The sequence below is a fragment of the Aplysia californica genome, unplaced genomic scaffold (assembly GCF_000002075.1).
Source record: "Aplysia californica isolate F4 #8 unplaced genomic scaffold, AplCal3.0 scaffold00853, whole genome shotgun sequence".
NCBI classification, from domain to species: domain Eukaryota; kingdom Metazoa; phylum Mollusca; class Gastropoda; order Aplysiida; family Aplysiidae; genus Aplysia; species Aplysia californica.
Genome location: NW_004798123.1, coordinates 290,847 through 312,178, shown reverse-complemented (window position 1 = coordinate 312,178; position 21,332 = coordinate 290,847). Strand labels below are relative to the sequence as shown.

General features: G+C 41.1%; 1 protein-coding gene across 2 annotated transcripts; it reads left to right on the top strand.

Moving 5' to 3' along the window:
- Nucleotides 1–3,907: 3,907 nt before the first annotated feature.
- Nucleotides 3,908–16,565, top strand: LOC118478701. 2 transcript variants are annotated; one of them, XM_035972802.1, is made up of 3 exons: nucleotides 3,908–4,073; nucleotides 5,082–5,187; nucleotides 16,133–16,565. In XM_035972802.1, exons 1-3 carry the CDS (start codon nucleotides 3,984–3,986, stop codon nucleotides 16,303–16,305), a joined length of 369 nt encoding a protein of 122 aa, XP_035828695.1. In that variant the 5' UTR covers nucleotides 3,908–3,983; the 3' UTR covers nucleotides 16,306–16,565. The 2 variants fall into 2 exon arrangements, with proteins under 2 accessions (XP_035828695.1, XP_035828696.1); XM_035972803.1 differs by lacking the exon at nucleotides 16,133–16,565 and adding an exon at nucleotides 7,968–8,378.
- The last annotated feature ends 4,767 nt before the right edge of the window (nucleotides 16,566–21,332 follow it).

Below are 21,332 nucleotides of genomic sequence, written 5' to 3'. Positions count from 1 at the left end.
AAGTGACAATTCGAGTCCGAATAGACAAAAATTATATTCGGACTCTGATTTGAGTCCAGTATGATGTCCGTTCCGACTTCCGACCCCTGTTTCTAAATATTTCCAGCATTTGTTAACATTTTTTCGATTATAATAACAATTGAGACGTGAGCTTTAATATGCAGTTACTAGATCTATCTAAACTGGCCCTCCCTGCGTTGTCATTAGTATGAACAAAACTAAGTTGAGCTGACCTTGCCGAGGGCAAAGTTAATTGTTTCGACCAATTAGACTGCGTGGCGATCGCACTCTCGGCTTATAATGGGGGAAGAGGTGTTGGGAAGGGGCCACGGCTGTCGGTTTTGTGCGATGTGATAACTTTTTAAAAAAATTACAGAAAAACTCAACACTCAACAAAATCAAATTAAACGTGTGGAAAGACAAATGGTGGTGAAAGTAAGTAATGATCATGATGATGCTGTAGTGGTAGTGGAAAGACCCTGAGTTGTCGGTTACCGTGTACTTAGACACTGCCATTGGGTAGATCTAATGAGAGTGCTCCTATCAGGGTTAGGCGTATACTTTTATAGGTCGGTGAGTATCGCTCCGAACACTTATTCAATATGGAGAGGTTGCTTGTGCTCGAGGTTCTCTTGTTCAAGGAAACAATAAAAAAAACAATACTTGTATAATAAATGTATAATCAACACACAACAATTTATCACAAGCCATTAAATCTTTTAACCGTATTTGGAATACCACTGTGAAGTATGCAGCCAATCACATCCGTCCAAATACTGAGTGCAGGTGCTCGATTTAACGTCGTGTCAATTTATCTGCCTCACTCAACCGTCAACACTTTAAGTTCATCACACTACTCTTCTTGGATGCTCAAACTCAAAGACTGATGTGCTCAGTAAACCAATTTTCTTTTTTTTTTATTAATTTCATCATCATAGTTTATCGACAGAATGCGCAGTAAGTATATTTCACGGATCGGCAAAAAGCGCTGCGTGATCCGCTGATCAACAGAATGCGCAACAATCGATGGATTGTCGTGAGTTTCCTCGATCAACCAAATGCGCTGCACGGGGATGGATCACGCAAATCGACAGATCGCGCCCAACAGAGACGTCGTGAGCTTTAAAATATCCAGTTACTAATCTAGATCTAGATTCTAGATCCAGATCTATTTTCTATATAGATCTATCTAAACTGGCCATCCCTGCGTCATTACTGTATACAAAACTAAGTTGAGCAGACCTTGCCGGGGGCAAAGGTTATGTCGACCAATGAGACTGCGCATAGCGATATCACACTCTCGGCTTAGGGGCCACGGCTGTCGGTTTTGTGTGGTGTGATTTTTTTTTTAAATACAGAAAAACTCAACACACAACAAAAAATCAAATTAAACACGTGGAAAGACAAAATGTTGGTGGAAGTAATGATGTTGCTGTAGTGGTGGTGAAAAAACTCTGAGTTGTCGGTTATTTTTAGACACTGCTATTGGGTAGATCTAATGAGAGTGCAGTCTTTTGACTTTTGACACAATTACTCTGTTCTAGTAGGCAATTCTAGTTCTATTTCTAGTTTTTGCGTAAAATCCCCCGACGACAGTCATATATTATGTAATCTCTTTACACTCACATAACTCACTTAGAAGCTGATTCCGAATAAATGAAACATTCTTATCGGACTCGAGTCCGAAAAGATAAAAATTATATTCGTACTAAAGCTGGCCTATTGTTATTATACTCTTGTGTAATTATACACTTATTACGGTAGTCGCGAGACTTCGTCTGTCTGCGTAAATTAAAAAAGGCTGCCATTATTCCCACACATCTCCGCCATGTATCCCATGGCTCACCCCTGCCTCGTGTTCCCTGTTGCCCCAACTACAATTGAAGTATCTTGATATTCAGACATCTAAAAATCTCTATCTCTGGAAATTGAATTCGATGCACAAAGAAAAAAACGCTTCTGGACGTCCTCGAAGAATGGCAGAATGAAAGATGACACCGAACTCTGGCAAATAACCCAAAAAATCTTGAGCCGTTCGGAGAAATAGAGTTGAAGTATATTTTCCAGAGCATTCTGTGAAATAGTCACTTCGTTTCTTAACCTATAAAAGTATAATTATGAACGAGTAGGCCTATATGTTTCTTTGTTTTTACACAAAACTGTGAGTGGATATCTTTGAAGTCAAAACAGACAATTAGATCTCTAGATTCTATCTATGTGGAAAAATTGTTGGTCAATCGGGGTAGGAGAAAAAAGAATAAACTTCCCGGACCGAGATTCGATCCGGCACTTTATAAAATAATTTGTACTTCTCCTGACGGAGACACGCTTTTGCCAATCAGAACTTTCAACATTTTAAAGGTAGATAAAGCTTAAAAATATCTTTACAGCACGGGTTCACGAAAGGCAATGTGACATAGATCTAGTCTATATCTTGACGTAGTTTTTTTTTACTTTGGGGAACACCATCAATGAGGCGGCTGGCATCGGATCGGCAGATGAGGTCTGGCAGAAATTTTAAAATTTTGGAAGCACTCATCTACTAAGGCAGAACATATACGCCTGTGGGCATGTACTATTGTACGGATAACTGTAGCATAATTCGTATAATTGTGTAGCAATTGTGTGCATACAATATTGTACGGATAATCAGACAGAGTTGTTCGCACAAAATTGTACGGATTATCACTTCATTAATTAATTAGTTGTGCATTGTTTTTACAACTCTTCAGCGGTGTTTTTATACTGTTGGACATTCGTAATGATCCATTTTTGCATTATGTAATGAATTACAGGTTTTAAATTACGGCTAGACTCTATGAAACAGTTTCTAGTATGACCCTTTCAAGCCTGATTGCCGCAGAAATTTTCACTTTTGACTCTTCGCAGACCTAATTGTGCTAGATCTCGATTTCTAGATCTACCAAAATTTCTACATTGATCCTTTACTGTCTCTGCTAGTCATGTCGAAATGTTTACTCTAACACTTCCCAGGCCTGGCTATCCTGCCGAAATGTTTTACTCTGGCCCTTTCCAGGCCTATATATTCACATTGTTATCAGTCATGGTGAATAGTGTTGTTGAGATTTTTTACTTATAATTATGGCACTTTTGAGGTCTAGTTATATGCTGAAAACATTTTTACTTTGATTCTTCCCTGGTGTTATTACTGCCAAATTTTCCCTTTGGCCCTTCCCAGGCTTAGTCATGCTGCCGAAATTTTTACTTTGACCCTTTTTAAGCCTGGTTATGTCACCAAATTTTATACTTAGGCTTTTCCGGGGCCTTGTTAAGTTGTTGTGCTGCTAAGATTTCTACTATGACTCCTTCCAGGCCTGATTTTGCTCCAGAAATTTTCACTTTTTGACTCTTTCCGGGGCCTAATTGTGCTAGAATCTAGAGATCTAATCCTAGACTACCGAAATTTTTTTCATTAATCCTTTCTTTCACGGCTAGTCATAATGTCGAAATGTTTACTCTAACACTTTCCAGGACTGGCTGTGGTGCCAAAATGTTTTACTCTGGCTCTTTCCAAGCCTAATAGTGAACTGTTATGAGTCATGGTGAATAGTGTTGCCGAGATTTTTTAGTCTGGCTCTTTCCAGGCCCAATAGTGAACTGTTATGAGTCATGGTGAACAGTGTTGCCCAGATTTTTTTACCATGGCACTTCTTAGTTCTAGTTATGCTGAAGACATTTTTACTTTGACTGTTCCAAGGCGTTAGTACTGCCAAATTTTTCTTTCGACCCTTCCCAGACTTAGTTCTATCCTCGAAAATTATACTTTGACCCTTTCCAGGCCTAGTTCGGCTGTAGAAAATTTGTCTACTTTGACTTTTGACGAACTTTCCAGACCGTGTACAAAATTGTATTTTCTTCCCCAATAATTGTGTTGTTTCAGACACTCGGCAACAGGATGCAAGGCATCTTTTGTACTAAAGTACAATTATTATGAAAAGCATCTGCATATTACAAAGGCCCACATGGACCACAACCATCCGACGACACCCGATACTTTTGCACAGGAGTACCAAGTCAAGCGACTCGCAGAAACTGAACGGAAGCATTTGGAGGTATGTTTTGTCCCAGAACCATAATGAAGGCCTTGTATTTCTGGATTTGTTGGTGTTTGCACCTTACTTTCCTATTGCAAACCTCCTACTGATCTTTTCTTTCGATTTTTTGCCCCATAAATCTCTGATTCAAGCGTCGATATTTACTCGCAACTGGTACGTGGTGACCCAAAAAAAGACCTGACTTTTGATTTAGTGAAATACGTGATGCCCCATTTTGGGGTCCTACTTGTCTGAGAGGGGAAAACACAATCCTGATGTTCCATGAGTAGCATGATAAGACAGCTGTTGTAAATAAATGTAGTGGTATTTCCGTGGTTATTGCTTCGTGGTGTCAAATACCTGCACAGCAAGGACCTTACCTAACGGTGAAAAATGTATAGCTCAAAAACGGCAAACACCATTTTTCCTTGTGAAATGTCTGGTCTGTTCTTGGGTCACGTCGAACAATAGTAAATATAGTAAGGCCATATAACTGCTAACATAATTAGAGCCACCAAGTTTCGATTGCCTGATCATAAAAGCATGTCAAATAAAATGAAAGAAGATTACATTGGCGGCTCACACCCCTGACTAGCCACATTGCTGAGTAAAAGAAGAAATTTTCAAGATAACTGTTCCTTATTTGGGTCACAACGGGCTGGTTAAGATCAGCCTGTCTTATGTCTTCCTTAAGTAAAGACGAAATTGAGGAAGTAATGTTGCACTTTTTTTCTCCCATAAATGGTCGCTTTTAAGGACAAGCGGGCTAACCCAGATTTCGTGGTTTCCAGAAATCTTGACCTACACCAAAAGTGGGCATTACCCTACCTATAGTAGAAGTTTCGTTTCATTGGTGTGTATATTTGTTTGGTTAGAAAACTCTCCTTGTCCTTTAAAAGAAGCTGATCAAGGGGCAAAAACTTTACCTTCGATTTTCTCAAAACAGCATTTTTCAGGATAGCCCCCTTGCACTTAAAAGCGGCCAAATGTATTCCCTTCTGCATTGTCTTCATTTTCCCTTCACAGGACATTGTGAAACTAGATCCTCCGAATGAAGGCTTGATGCACCTGGTGAATAGCGAGTTCAACAAAGCGTACACATTGACAGAAATTCGGCGTCTGAAACATCAATGTAAGTATTACTGTGCCCTGGTAGTTTATCAATTTTGCCTAATTTTTTCTGAGTTAGAACAATGAAACAATAGATAGCAGCTGTCCAAAAGCAGACTGTCCAGTAAACCTGCTATTGCAGACTTGCCAACCTTCCCTATTTTGTGGGGAAATTCCTTAGTTCAGACTGCCTTTCCCTAAGTCTCTATAAATTTTTCTTATTATTTGAGCCGTAGTGGAAAATCTATTTTCTCTCTTTAACTTGCTGACAGAGTGATTTTATTGGTAAATAAAAGCAGTGTGATCCACTGTGTCTACTAAAACAGTAGATCTAGTACTGTTTAAGTGTATAGAGAGATCTGAGTATTTGGTTATGGGTAAGGAAGTGTCTACGTACTCCCCGATTGGGGTCTACATAGTCATGGTGTCTAGGTGGACCCCAAAATGTTGGATTGTGATTGGCTCGCTGAGCGAGCGGTAGTTTCCATTGGTTGCAACAAAGATACTACACCCTACGGTAGGCTGTACTATCTTTGGTTACAATGCAAGGCTACTGATTATCTTGGGCGGTGTGTCGATCTAGTGTTACTATAATTTATTTATTTTAGCCCAGAGAGAGAGAGTATTTAATAAACGTATCTAGATCTAGAATCTAGATCTAATCTAGATGTCTAGATCTAGAATCTAAATCTAGACCGAACTGCACCCTTTTGGCTGGGTGTACAACAAAATCTAGATCTAGATCTAGATACGTTTATTCATTAAATACTCTCTCTTTCTCTCTCTCTCTCTCTCTCTCTCTCCTTCTCTCTCTCTCTCTCTCTCTCTCTCTCTCGCTCTCTCTCTTGGCTAAAATAAATTAATTATAGTAACACAAGATAGACATACTACCCGAGATGATCAGTAAGTAGGTCTAGCAGCCTTGCATTGTAGCCAATGTAAACTACCACTCGCTCAGCGAGCCTATCACAATCCAACATTTTTTGGGTCCACCTAGACACAATGACTACGTAGACCCAAATCGCGGAGTACGTAGACACTTCCTATGGGTAAAAGGGTTCCGTGTGCAATTTCCCTATTTCTGCCTTGAAAAAGTAGGGATTTTCCCTACTTCTGTCTATGGGAGGTTGGCAGGTCTGCTATTGGACAGAACACTTATCTATCTGTTTATTTTTTCAAAAACTCACTCCAAATTTCCAAATTTTGGTCAGCCTCTACAGACTTTATTTCTGGATGGATTTCGATCAAGTTTTGCTTTAAAAACTCCTTTGAATCTCCCTACTATTTAGCAGGGGATGAAAACACACCGAATGTACACAACGGAGCCGCCCATGTAGGTGTCGGTGGCCTCCTCCTGGGGATGCAAAGAATGGCACCTACTGCCTGTGTACAGGCATGGTACAATGTACAGTAACAGACTGCAAAATGTACGCACTTTCCTCCCTCTTCTGTCCCATTGTCTTTATACAGACCAGAGCATCAATGATTTATTTATAGAGGCACCATGTCTTTATATAGTGGAACTAAGTAATGTACAATGTATTCAGCTTTCTCAATCAAAAGTAGCTTGGTTTCAAATGAAAGGCATTTTCGTTTCTTTGATGCGATACCTAAGAAATGCTGGACAATTTCAGGAATATAATGAACTCTGCCTAACACACATTTACTTTGCAAAAGAGCCTGTTTGTTCAAATGTCCTTTATCACCTATAACGTGCTGTTTGCCAAATATGTTGCTGTGTAGAGCCTAGCATACGGCAACATTTGATTCCTCCTCAGTCGACAGCCTCCCCCCGGGGCAGTGCCACTGACTGTAGTGTCTTTAGGCCATTCCCAAAGGGGGGGCATTTCTCGTTCAAGCACAGTAGAATTGTAAATGGGCTGATTCATGTCACGCTCATAACTGTGCCTGATCTACAACAGGGAACTGCTGCTTTGTCTTTCCTAATCCTTACTATTGTCATTTTCCTCTATTTGTTTTGTATGTTTGTCACTCTCTTGTGACCTGCTATTTCTGGGGTGCCTTGATAGTTGATGCAGACTTTGTGCTGTTGAAGCTAGAGAGGTGAGCAGAGTAAGTCTGATTCCCTGTAAGGACTCCTCTGTTGACATCCACCCCTTGGCGCTCATATGACCTTATGCAGTTGCGAGCCCCGTAAAACCCTCTACTAAAACTAAAAAACTCAGTCAACAGCGCAATTCATTCCGTAGATCTATGTCAAGACTAGCTTATCGTTGTCACGTTGATCAGTAGCCTGGGGGAAGGGAAAAATGTGACGCTTTTACTTTTGTATCTTTACGGGCGTACGCTCGGACCGTGTGTGTTTTGGTATGAAAGAAGACCACTGAATGGCCGCAGATAAGATAAGATAAGATAAGATACATCTTTATTGTCCAGATCCTGGCACATTGGTTTGGTGTTCCACCACAAGTACGCACACACACACACACACACACACGTGCACACACAGGCACACACAAGTAGGTTTACAATCACATGCATAATATAAATGAGCAGCAATATAAACAATAATAATCGTAAGCGGATGCTATGGATGGTTCCCAGGAATAGATAAAAGGTTTGTTGTAGGAGAAAGATGAGCGAACCCACATCGGCGAGGGCTGTTCATCCTGCAAGCGACTTAGTTGGATCAGAGCTTGCTCATTTATGTGTTTGTTAAAATCACGTTTTTAAAAAAATTGATTTTTATGAAGAGTGAAAATGGGGAATCAAACTCTTTTTGAAACGGAGTTCCACTGTACATGATAGCTGATTGTATTTCGATATTGATTCTGATTTCAGTGAAATCTGGTCGTGCCCGTGGCGACGTGGATGATTAGTTGGACAATTTGGAGGGGCTGCACAGATGGAAAAAGATCCCACCCTAAACACGACAGACGTGACCCCTACTACATATTAAATAGAGCTGACCAGGTCACAATCTTTGTGGCCACAAAAGACTCAAACACCACATGCACACATGAATTTAAAGTGGGAGAGTCTGCGATCTGTGAATGTGGACACGACCAAGAGGATGCCAAGCATATCCTTCAGCACTGCCCGCACTACACCACCCTTCGTACACAGACGAGGCAGAATGTGACTCCCCTTGAGAGAAAGCTCTAGAGTCTATGGCAGTCTCTCAGATTTGAAGCGGAGTGCACAGTTTGTGCACGACATTGGACTGACTGCCTTGCTGCCGTCATCGAGAAAGAGGAAGAAGAAGAAGAGAGGAGGGGCTGCAATCCCATGGACAAGTGAAGGTGCAGATTTCTGACAATGGAAATGGGAGATTGGTCGATGGTGTTGTCTTTTCGACCTCCCACTTGGTCAGCTTGTTTCACAAGTACCCGGATGTTATATACATGGATGGTCAGTACCATTTTTTGTTGTTGTATTTCCTGGGAAAGAATGATGTGTTAGCACATAGCCCTGGTGCCTCCGAAATTGCCCCCGATTTGTCCTTTTTGTTGACGTTTTCTATTTCCTCTTTGTGCTCACTGTATGCATTTTATCATCAATATTTATGGTGGGTGGTTGGCGGGTGCTCAGGTGTGGTTTGCTTCTTCTTTCCTATCATCAAACATCTATCGTCTTTATCTCCTTTCCTTCTTTTTTGTATTTGTTACTCTCTTGTAACACTCTAATCTTCGGCACTTATATGACCTTATAAATAATAATAATAATAATAAATAAATTACACTTTTATTTGTCCCAGAAGGGCACTTTGTTTTACAATGGCAAACATACATACATAAATACATAATTATAAATACGTACGTACATAAATACATACATGCATAAATACATACATAGATACACACTATTACACAAATACAGAACAGTTTACTAACAATGCCACTGTCGGTCGCCACTGTGCAGCGCCCTGTAATTTGGCTAGGGTTGTCGTGTCTTGCTCAAGGACACACCCCAGTGACCACCCATCTGATCCCCGTGTCACCGATACTTGCTTGACATTGCTTGAGTCAAAACTCACTACTCACTTAGCCACTGGAGCCCCCAGTGTGTTGCAAGTGCCGTAAAACACTTAGTAAATTTAAAACAATATTTTGTTTTTTTTCACACTCAAAGATGGACAAATCAACAATCTAGTAGATAAATTACCACAATCAGTGTTTTAGATCTTCATTTCAAGCTAAAATATTGGGGGGAAAATGTGTTTTTTATAATTGATCTACACCTTATTACACAATCAAAAACGGTCAAAGTCATGTAAGTTTTATGTGCCGAATCTGTCACCTCATTCATTTCTGTCAGTCTCTGGAACGTTTTGTGTTTATATCTTGAGTAGTTTGGGGAAAAATAGACATTTTAGTACAGGTTTGAATACATGGAATTTCCTTGAAATTTGCTCTTGTGTGACTTTTTCATTTTTCTTCTTCCTTTTAATCAAATACATTTTTTGTTCTCGAGCGATCTCAGTTTTACTCAACCCACCCAGTTTCTTTGGATTTCCCCTCAAATGCCTGTATGTGATGGCAAGGTACTATCTGAGCCTTGTAATGGCAAAGTGTTAAGGGTTAAATCTAGCCTAACTATACTATACCCACAATCATCATCATCATCATCAATGCCTTTCACCCGTGGCAGGGTATAGGCCACATACAAGCTCCTTCCATTTATCTCTGTCCTGAGCCATCCTTCCAAGCTCGTTCCAAGTGAGCTTCATCTCTCTCATGTCCCTTTCCACCCATCTCTTCCATATTTCCTGTGGCCTACCCCTGCCTCGTGCTCCTTGTGGGTTCCACTGCAGTGACTGTCTTATGATGTTTCCGCTGGGCTTTCTTAAGGTGTGTCCCATTCATCGCCACTTTCTTAGTCCTATTTCTACTTCTATATCCTTTTGTCTTGTCCTTTCCCACAGCTCTTTATTTCTTATTCTTTCCATACCCACAATACATGTGTATAAAACTTGTTAGACCTTGAACTTGCCATGCTTTTGAGTTGACAACCTATGTCTGGCGTGTCTTCTCCAGGGACTTACAAGACCAACAAGTGTGGCTGTCTCCTGTACCAGCTGATGGTGGAGGATGGGCAGTGTTTTATTCCTTTGTGCGCCAGGAGAATAATAGTAATAATAATAATGAATATCGTTTCTATAGCGCCCACTCCCGTGTAAACACAGCTCTAGACGCTTTACATACATGCATGTACGAACAATATTCACGCACACACACTCACGCACTCTCACACACATGTGCACACACATTCTCGCCAAACACACACACACACATCTACTTGCTTAACACACTCGCACGCTTACACATTGTCACGAAATGAGCACATACACATACATAATAAAATAGTATACACAATGCAGTTCGCAAAATATATAAATGGATATCTAGTCATGTACATAACATTGAACTAGACATGAGTCCATGGACATAAAAATGATGTAATTAAATTTGTCTTTAAAGATAGTTATTTTAGATTTAGACTCAGATGTATTGTTGTAGATCTATGTCTCAAGGGTTGGAGAAGAGAGTTCCAAACAGATGGAGCAAGGTGGGCAAATCTTTTACCTCCTTTTCTAGGAACTCTTAAAAGATACTGATCGCCTGATCCTAGTGATCTAGATGGAACATAAATCTGGATGAGATCATTAAGATGTGAGGGAGCTTTGTTATTGACACATTTATATGACATAATATTGCTATTTTATATATGACATTCTAGCTGACACGGGAAGCCAATGCAACGTTCTTAACATGGGAGTAATGTGGTCCCTCTTTTTTTTCTTTAATACAAGCATAGCAGCATGATTTTGAAAACGTAACTGTGATGCCTCATGATATGTTAGATACACACGGATAGTCTAGCACAACAATCATACTCTGAAAACAACAACCGACCATGTTGGATGTTTATGACACTACTTGATCATAACTTTAATTGCTCATCCTGAAGAGTACCAAATTAATACATTCAAACAAGGAGACATAACTACGGCAATTAACAAAGGTAACTGAATTTGGGCTTAACTTATCCAAATTGATCAAATTGAAAATGAAATCAAATTCTAAACAGTGGTCGCAATTGGACACTGTAATGAGATGATAAGTGCTATCTAATCCAAGATTTTACTCGTTAGTCTATCTACGTTGGTTTCAATACTCACTGTTTCGAGCGGGGAATGATGTGTGTGGGTCGTACAGGTCCGGAGCTGCATCCACTGCGTTGACCCACCAGTAGTGTCGATCCCTGCTCAGCCTAGATTTAAGTCGTGGCTCAGAAGGCTGGTTCAACCTTCGCGTCTGTTTATATACCCCCGTGCTCCCTTGTTCTCCTACTCTCACTAGGCTACACTGAGTTTGTTCACTTATTTCACGTGATTCTGGCTTGTCTGGTGATCACAGCGAATTATAGACCACAGACATAAATCATTCACATCCTAAAATTGCTTACCTTACACAAACAGAGTAACATTAGTAACAATGATAGGACAATAATCATTTGCAACATACACACTGTGTCTACTGCAACACAAGTACAGACATCATGGGATGAGATATACATTAAGGCAAAAATGTTTGTTGTTCGTCCTTCGCATATGAAGATGACCATGACTTCACAAATTGGTCTGTTGACGGTGACTGTGGGTCCGGAGATGGCTGATTTGTCCTATCCGGGCTCGGAAGGTGGGGCCCACATTGTGGGCATGGGTAGTCTGCTGTTGGACTTGTGGCGGAGGCAGGTCTAGACTTGCGCACGTTGCGTTTTTGTTTGGCCTCGGTGATTCCCTTGGCTTCTACTGCTTTGGCTCCTTTCGTTAGCCTGCAGTGCCTCGCGGGACGATCTAGGGCCTGCGTTTCCCACTAGTCGTTCAGGATTCCAAGTTCCTTTAGAGAGACTTTGAGGCAGTCCTTGAAACGTTGCGGAGGATTTTGTGAAGACAGCTCAGGTGGAATCGATTGAGCTGCTTTGCGTGTCTGCTGTAGACAGTCCAGGTCTCGGTGGTGTAGAGAAGAATGGTAAGAACCACCGCCCGGTAGACCTTCAGCTTTGTGGAGAGGCTGAGTCCTCTGCGCTCCCAGACATTCTTGCGAAGCCTTCCAAAGGCGGCACTGGCCTTGGCGACTCTGGTGTTAATTTCAGCATCTATGTGTATGGCACGTGAAAGTGTGCTGCCTAGGTAGGTAAAGTGGTCAGCTGCCTGGAGTTTCTGTCCCTTCACCATGATTTGTGGCACTGTGTATGGTTGTCTGGGGGCTGGTTGGTACAAGACTTCGGTTTTCTTGGTGTTGATGGTGAGGCCGAAGGTGTCACAGGCTAAGGCGAAACGGTTCATTTCGTTTTGCATACACTCTTCTGTGCTAGCGTTGAGTGCACAGTCGTCGGCGAAAAAAAGTTCCCTGATGACTGTTTCTTTCACATTGCTATGTTGAACAGAGTGCCGTCGGTTCTGTATCTGATACGGATGCCATCTTCACTGCTGTGGAAGGCATCTGTTAGCATGGCGGAGAATACCATGCTAATCTCATTCTTTCTGGCTTTGAAAGGCCTAAGAGGACTGTCACAGTCAAGTGCCTTGTCAGGCCAACCATTCATAGTATTAATAAAAAACTTGTCTTAGTACAGGGTCAGTTTTTGTCTCTGTTGCAAGTTTGTCAACGTCAAGTCGTGTTTTGTCTATCAAATCAAACAAAAAATCTATTTCTTCAGGCACATAAGGAACAGCTGTTTGTTCTGGCAGTGGTAGTCTACTGAAGGCATCAGCGTTGTTCTGTGGACCTGGACGATACTCCAAGTGGTAGTTGTACGCTGATAATGTTATGGCCCACCGTTGCACACGAGCGGATGCATGCTCCGGGATTGGTTTAGCTTCACCAAAAAGTCCTAACAGAGGCTTGTGATCTGTCACAATGGTGATTGCTTGACCAAAAATGTACTTATGAAATTTCCTGACTCCAAATACTACAGATAACGCTTCCTTATCCAACTGTGAATACTTCTTTTCAGCTGGATTGAGTGATCGACTTGCGTAAGCAATCGGCTTATCACCAACACTATCCACATGGGAAAGAACTGCGCCAACACAGTGGCGTCGGTGGCATAGTGGTTAGGCTACCGGACTCGTAATCGCGAGATTACAGGTTCGGGGGTTCGAGCCTCAGCTCGGTCCGACGTTGTGTCCTTGGGAATGGCACTTTACACGAACTTCCCACTTGGCTCGGTCCTATCGGAGACGGACATTAAACTAGGAGGTCCCGCCCCTTAAATAACCTAATAGTGATGATATTGCCGTTAAAGTCATACCAGTTTGCGCCAACACCATCAGGCGAGGCGTCACAAGTAAAAATGATCTTTTTTGAAGGATCAAAATGCACCAAAATAGAATTCGATGAAAGGAACAGCTTAGCACCATTGAACGTTTGAGTCTGTGCGCGCCCGCATTGCCGTCGGGCACTCTTGGAGAGTAAAGCATAAAGTGGAGCAAGGCGTTGAGACAAGTTGTCGATGAAGCTTGAGTAGTAGTTGATGAGACCCAAGAACGATTTCAACTGCTGTATGTTCTGTGGTGCAGTAGCATCCTTGATGGCTCTGATCTTTTCCTCTTGTGGCTGGAGTCCATGCTTGTTAAGACGATAACCAAGGAAGTCAACTTCATTCTGAAGGAACTTAAATTTGTCTTTGTTGATGACAAGGCCTTTTTCCTTACACACTGATAGTGTCTTGCTCAGTGTCTCAAGGTGATCTGTGTCGTTGGCCCCGGTCACATACAGATCATCAAAATAAACGCACGTGTTTGGAATGTCCTGGAATAAACTATCCATCACTCTTTGGAAAATACTGGGGCTTGAAGCTTTTCCAAAACACAGTCTCTGGTATTCATATAGACCTTTGTGAGTGTTGGTCGTTGTGAGTTTTCTTGACTCTGGATCTAACTGGAGTTGGGTGTAAGCATGAGAAAAGTCTGTTCTTGAAAACTTCTCTCCAACAGATAGTTTTGCTGCAAGGTCTTCAATACGTGGAATTGGATATTTTTCTTCATGGATGACCCTGTTCACCGTTACCTTGTAGTCTCCGCATATGTGCAGTGTTATCGCGTTTCAGCACTAGCACAATTGGTGTTGCCCAATCGGAGAAAGAGACTTTATGAATAATACCAGCGGATTCCAGGCGTGAAAGTTCTTCTTCAATGCCATCTTTCACTGAGAAGGGGGGCTGTCAAGCTTTACAATACTTTGGGACAGCGTTTTCTTTAAGATGTAGTTTCACCACACGGTCGTTCAGTAAGCCGTTTTCACCAAACACACTTTGATTTTCCTGTAACACATGTTTTAGTGACCTTAGCAGTTGCGAGTGCCGTAAAACCTTATACTATATAAATATATATATATACATGTTTTAGGTCATTTGGTACCTTGAGGGGGAAGATGGAGTTCCAATCCAACTTAATGTACGATAGCCAGGTGGAGGCTCATGGTGATTGTGTAGCAATTCACACAGTTCCTGAAATGATTTATCCGTGATGGTGTGGGGCATGCACAAGTCCTTAAGTAATCTAAACTGCTGTGCACCAATCACTGTCAAAACTATCGCACGTTGCTTGGAATCATCAACAGAGTTAGCCTCAAAGTAAAACTTTAACCTTTCCTCATAGTCCGAAAACTTTTCTTTCGTAAGCACAAATTCATCAATTTTGTGAAACAGTGACATGGCAGCTGTAGGTATTGTTTCTTTACTGTGCTCAAAACAGAACTAACCTGACTTGACAGCTTACAGCTCAATGTAGTGAAAAAATAACTGCACAATGTTAATCTTTAACCACTTCACACGTTTAATCCACGTCGCCAAATATGTGATGCCTCATAATACGTTAGATACACACGGATATTCTAGCACAACAATCGTACACTGAAAACAGCAACCGACCATTTTGAATGTTTATGACACTACTTGATCATAACTTTAATTGCTCATCCTGAAGAGTACCAAATTAATACATTCAAACAAGGAGACATAACTACGGCAATTAACAATAGTGAACCAAATACAGTTATTGCTCATTTAACTAATATTACAGGGATATATTACAGTAACTTTTGAAGAGTGGTAATTTGGTGAGAAGCAGACATCCTGGCAAAGATGATGCAAATATTTGTGGAGTTCATGGGAGAGTCTGTCAATCATACAAAGTGTGCGATGACAGACATGGACCCCAGTGAAATTATAATTATTAATGCAACCAAACAATACCTGCCTCATGCTTCAACTATGCTTTGTGCAGTCCATGTGCACAAGGCTATGGAAGTGAGGTTACAGATACTGCAGTGATCAAAAGAAGTGAGGGGCCGCCTGCACCCGCTCGCCCATGTCCTTGTCACCACCAATGACATTGCTTCTGGTCTGTAACTATGAAAGATACCGAAGGTCATTTTTCACCATCATCCATCAAAATTCTTCCATCTTAACCGTCTTATAATACACGGATGCCAAATGTCCGGTTTTGTCCGGGTTTTTTTCATCCGTTGGAATAGGGGAGAGGTAAGAGAGAATATGTTTTTGTTTGCTCATTTAAAAGCTTTACAAGGTTCGGTTTAGGTGAGATGTGATGCTCCGCTCATTTTCAGGGGTTTTTTTTTTCGAAAATCATTTGGCATCCCTGATAATAAGTGTTCATAAGACCGTAGAGCATGCATCAGAATAACATTGAGTATCTTATGATTATAATTGTTATTTATATTGCCTCTCATTTATATTATGCATGTGATTGTAAGCCTGCGTGTGTGTGTATGTTTGTGTATGTGTGTGTGCACGTGGTGAAACAGCATACCAATGTGCCAGGATCTGAACAATAAAGATGTATCTTATCTTATCTTACATTTAGCCAAAATGTGAATGATATTATGTCTTTGTCACATGTTTTTTAAGATTACGTTGCCAACCACTGGCTTAATTACATTGAAACTTGGACATACCATGCCCTCCTGCCTCCACAGTCGTCTTTACCTTAACGACGCCAGCAATGAGTGGGAGGGGGGAGAACAGAAGGCTGAAGGAGATCCTGAGCAGCATCGCTTCTGGTCTATGTATGGCCATGGCTGTGAACAAGCTGTTTCCGCTCTCACTGACTTTGCAGTTGGATGTGAGGGCTGGCTTCCTCAGCTGTTGAAATGTCTTCCATTGACTTTCGCGACTTGAATCCTCGTTGGCAGTGTTTGTATTTTATTTTTTCCCTCTCCTACTGTGCGGTTAATGCTTGAAGATCATGCCTCTTTCCCTGTTCCTGTTGTTGCTGTTGTTGATGGCTTTGACTGTCTTGATGCTACTGGTGTTCATTACCGTCTTAGTGAAGACGGAAGCTTGGATTTTCTGATCAGGGGAAGGAAAGAAAATTGAAAAAAAATGAAGGTCTCGATCTAGACCTACCCATCCAGAGTTCATCCTGTTTCTCACAGCCTGCATCGCGTTCCCACCCACCCCCTTTCAACCCTACCGTAGGCTAACCCTCGCCCATTTTCTTGGCTTTGTAGCTCATATTACAAGGCACACTAGATCTAGCAATACAATGTGTTAGGAATCGAAGATGGGCCTTGTGCTTCGCGTGAGATGTAGAGAAAGGAGAAAAATTATTTGCTTTTGGGGCCGCTAATTCTTTCTTTTTTTTTTTTTTTTTTGGTTATCGCGACCTCGTTGAAAGCGACTTTGGTCTGTTTTCAACCTCGTTGGAGCCGACGTACGTTTTCAAAGAGATATAGAGGAAAAAATCGGGGATCAAGGATTGCCTCGTTGGAGCCGACTTCTTGTTGAATGTGACCTCGTTGAATGCGGCACCCACTGTAATTAATTTTATCCCCGAAAAATTCTCTTTAGTGTTAGTAAGAGTTTTACGGCATTTGCAACCGGTCAGATAAGTGTGTTACAAGAGAGTAACATACACAAAAAAGGAGGAGGAGAGATAAGGACGATAGATGTTTAATAGTAATAGGAAAGAATGAGCAGACCGCACCAGAGCACCCGCCAACCACCCACCCAAAATGCTCTAATTCGCAGCAATAAACTTGCATAACTTTGGAACAGTATATCCAATCTTCATGCTGGGTTTTTTTGTTTTGTTTTTTCTCAGCTCTTTTAGCTCTACCTAGTGACATGTACATATATAGTGAATGGTTTTCAAAATAATCTTTTCATGAAACTCCCTTAAACTATAAATGCATTTATTGTTATTGCCTTCTATTTATATATAGAAATTTATTCCAAGTCTAAGAGTACCATGCATGGTATGTAACATTTTAGATTTGTGTGGGTGAAGAATGGTTTCCGTTTCGGTATGTTGGCCTGTCCCCTTGGTTTTATGCCCTGCATAATTTAGCAAAGTTTGATCATTTTTTGCATAATTTCTGATTATTTCCTTTATCAATCTTTGTTAAAATTAACAAAATCACATAATTTCACATATTTGGGCTCAGTTGGCATAGTTTCAGAAATGTTCTTGCATACTTTACTTTTCCGATCCAGCGGCCATTTGTGTTCTAGCCCTTCTGTCTGGATTTTTCTTGCATAAAACGACGGGGACAGGTTGGCTACTATGTTGTAGTTTTTGTTGCATAAAACGACGGGGACAGGTTGGCTACTATGTTGTAGTTTTTGTTTTGCTTCAACAAGACGGGTAATTTATACATCATGTAGAGCTCCAGTTTTATGGGAATGATACATCATGTAGAGCTCCAGTTTTATGGGAATGATACATCATGTAGAGCTCCAGTTTAATGGGAATGATACATCATGTAGAGCTCCAGTTTTATGGGAATGATACATCATGTAGAGCTCCAGTTTTATGGGAATGATACATCATGTAGAGCTCCAGTTTTATGGGAATGATACATCATGTAGAGCTCCAGTTTTATGGGAATGAAACATCATGTAGAGCTCCAGTTTTATGGGAATGATACATCATGTAGAGCTCCTGTTTTATGGGAATGATACATCATGTAGAGCTCCAGTTTTATGGGAATGATACATCATGTAGAGCTCCAGTTTTATGGCAATGATACATCATGTAGAGCTCCAGTTTTATGGGAATGATACATCATGTAGAGCTCCAGTTTTATGGGAATGATACATCATGTAGAGCTCCAGTTTTATGGGAATGATACATCATGTAGAGCTCCAGTTTTATGGGAATGATACATCATGTAGAGCTCCAGTTTTATGGGAATGATACATCATGATACATCATGTAGAGCTCCAGTTTTATGGGAATGATACATCATGTAGAGCTCCAGTTTTATGGGAATGATACATAATGATACATCATGTAGAGCTCCAGTTTTATGGGAATGATACATCATGTAGAGCTCCAGTTTTATGGGAATGATACATCATGTAGAGCTCCAGTTTTATGGGAATGATACATCATGTAGAGCTCCAGTTTTATGGGAATGTCACATCATGTAGAGCTCCAGTTTTATGGGAATGTCACTTTGTACATATTTTGTACATTATCTACTTTTGTATTGTGTAAATGCAATGACCACTCTTTTGTACAAACTGTCTTTAAGAAAAAGGAAAAACCCAGGATTCATATGAACATCATGTTAATATCTGATCATACATTATAATACTAATACAATCTTAGAATTTAGGCACCATAACATCTCAATTGGTGATGAGTTCAAATGTCATCCAAAGTAGAGCGCTTCGTTTGTTATAACAACAGTGTGAACAAGTCCAGCCTGGTTTGGCTTTTCTATTCACAATGATTTGCATCATGTTCAGAATTTGTTTACAATAAATGACATTTGTCAGTTTTGAACCTCAAATGAAGTGTGGTTGTTTTCTGTATAATTATTTTCTCATTGCACCTCCTTTCCTCACTGCTCTCTGATCATGTTCTGTCTTCTGCTTTCGTCTCCATTTTCTGCCCCGCCCTATCTCACTATCCCACACCCTATCCCTTTGCCTCCTCCTACTCCTAGTTCTACCTAGTAGAGAATCTTTGGCTCTACTGCTAGTTCAGAAGCCTATTTTCCGGGAACTAGATATCTATACTATAAATAGATTGAAGTTTGGTCTTTGGTTTGACCCATTCATAGATTAGCTTTAAAAAGGAGATAACTCTATGGGCCCATGTCAAAGGTTGGGATGTGGGTGGTTTGCGGGTGCTCTGGTGTGGTTTGCTTCTTCTTTCCTATCAAACATCTATCGTCCTTATCTCCCCTCCTTCTTTTTTATGTTTGTTACTCTCTTGTGACACCTCCAATCTTCTGGCGCTCACAATATGACCTTATGCAGTTGCGAGCGCCGTAAAACCTCTACATTGTAGGCCTACTAAAACTAACTAAAAGGTTGGGATGTGGGTTGACGAATCAGAAATGCGCGTCGCCACCACTAGGAGAACAAGCCACGCTTCTGTCCCAAGTTCCTGTTCACGTCTATTGTTAAAGTAAAGGCTGGGTAAACAGTGACCGGTCACCTCACTTACAATTTGTGTATGAGTTGTGGGCGGGGCTTATAGGTTATGACGGACCACACGCTTCCCTCACCAGCAGCTGAAAAGTTTATAGTTACCGGGTGGTCAGCTTGAGTAGAATTGTAAATGGGCTGATTCATCAATGTCACGCTCATAACTGTGCCTTATCTACAACAGGGAACTTCTGCTTTTTCTTTTCAAATCTTTACTTTTGTCATTTTCCTCTACTTCTTTTGTATGTTTGTCACACTCTTGTGACCCGCTATTTCCGGGGTGCCTTGAAAGTCGAAACAGACTTTGTGCTGTTGAAGCAAGAGAGGTGTGCAGAGTAAGCCTGATTCCCAGCAAAGACTTCTCTGTTGACATCCACCCCTTGGCGCTCATATGACCTTATTCAGTTGCCAGTGCCGTAAAACCTACTAAATAATAGTAAATTAACTGTTGAGCGTTTTCTCATTATACAAATGTGAAAAGAAAGTGGAGGCTGCTTGTCTAAAATACATTTAAGAAAAAAGTTTCGCAGTTCGATCATGACACCACGGATATCTTCCCCTTTTTGAGAATCAAACAAAGAAGTGCTTATGCTCACGCAACATAGCTCTAGCCAGGCACAGGTTTAGTTTGGTTTTAGTAAAAGTTTTACGGCACGTGCAATACAATAAGGTCATATAAATACGGGAGATTAGAGGTGTTAGAAAAGGAAAAGATTAACAAACAACAAAACAATTTTTTTTAAAAAGTAGATCAGGCCGATAGATGTCTGATAAGACGAAGTGGCATCGGTGGCCTAGTGGTTTGGCTCTCGGACTCGCAACCGTAAGGTCGTGTGTTCGAATCCCGTCAGGGGCCCGACGTTGTGTCCTTGGGAAAGGCACTTAACACGAATTTTCCTCACTTCACCCAGGTGGGAATGGGTACCCGACTATAGACAACGAAAGATCTTGTCAGTTTGTTAGTGTTTGGGCAGCTGCTTGCACTGTATGCTTCTCGGGAAACTGAGAATGTTTCGGAGTGGTCTGCTGGGGTAATAGTATAGTGTAACGGGCATATAGCCTGCTGTTGAGCGGGGATGTGCGCTTTACAAATGCTATTTATCATTATTATTACATGTATTATTAAAGGAACAAACCACACCAGAGCACCCACCAACCACCCGCCACCTGAACACAGCTGGGATTAGGAACATGGTCTGGAGATAAAACGACGACGTGGGTGATAAGGCGAGAGATAAAATAACGACGTTGATGATGGTGTGAAGTGAAATCGTGGGCCCGTGGAAATACTTTTTCCCTTCATGTCCTAACACGACGAAGTAGCAAATATGAAATGTATAGCTCGCATCTTATCATCATCCATCAAACTTCTTCCTTCCTAATCATCTTTTTATAAGTTCTCGTACGACTTAGCAGTATGCACCAGAATACCATTGAGTTCAATCTGAACTCTGAGTATGATATATATCTAGCTAAGCATTATTATTGTTGATATAACTGTTCATTTATAATTTATAATATTTTGCATGTGACTGTAAGCCTGTTTACGAGTGCAACTATACTGCGCGTGTGTGCATGTTTGTGTGTGTGTGTGTGTGTATGTGTGTGTGTGTGTGTGTGTGTGTGTGTGTGTGTGTGTGTACGAGATGTACGCTGCGCTTGGCTTGTGCTGCTTTAGCTCCCTTTGTTAGATTGCAGCGCCACGTGGAACGATCTAGGGCCAGCGTTTCCCAC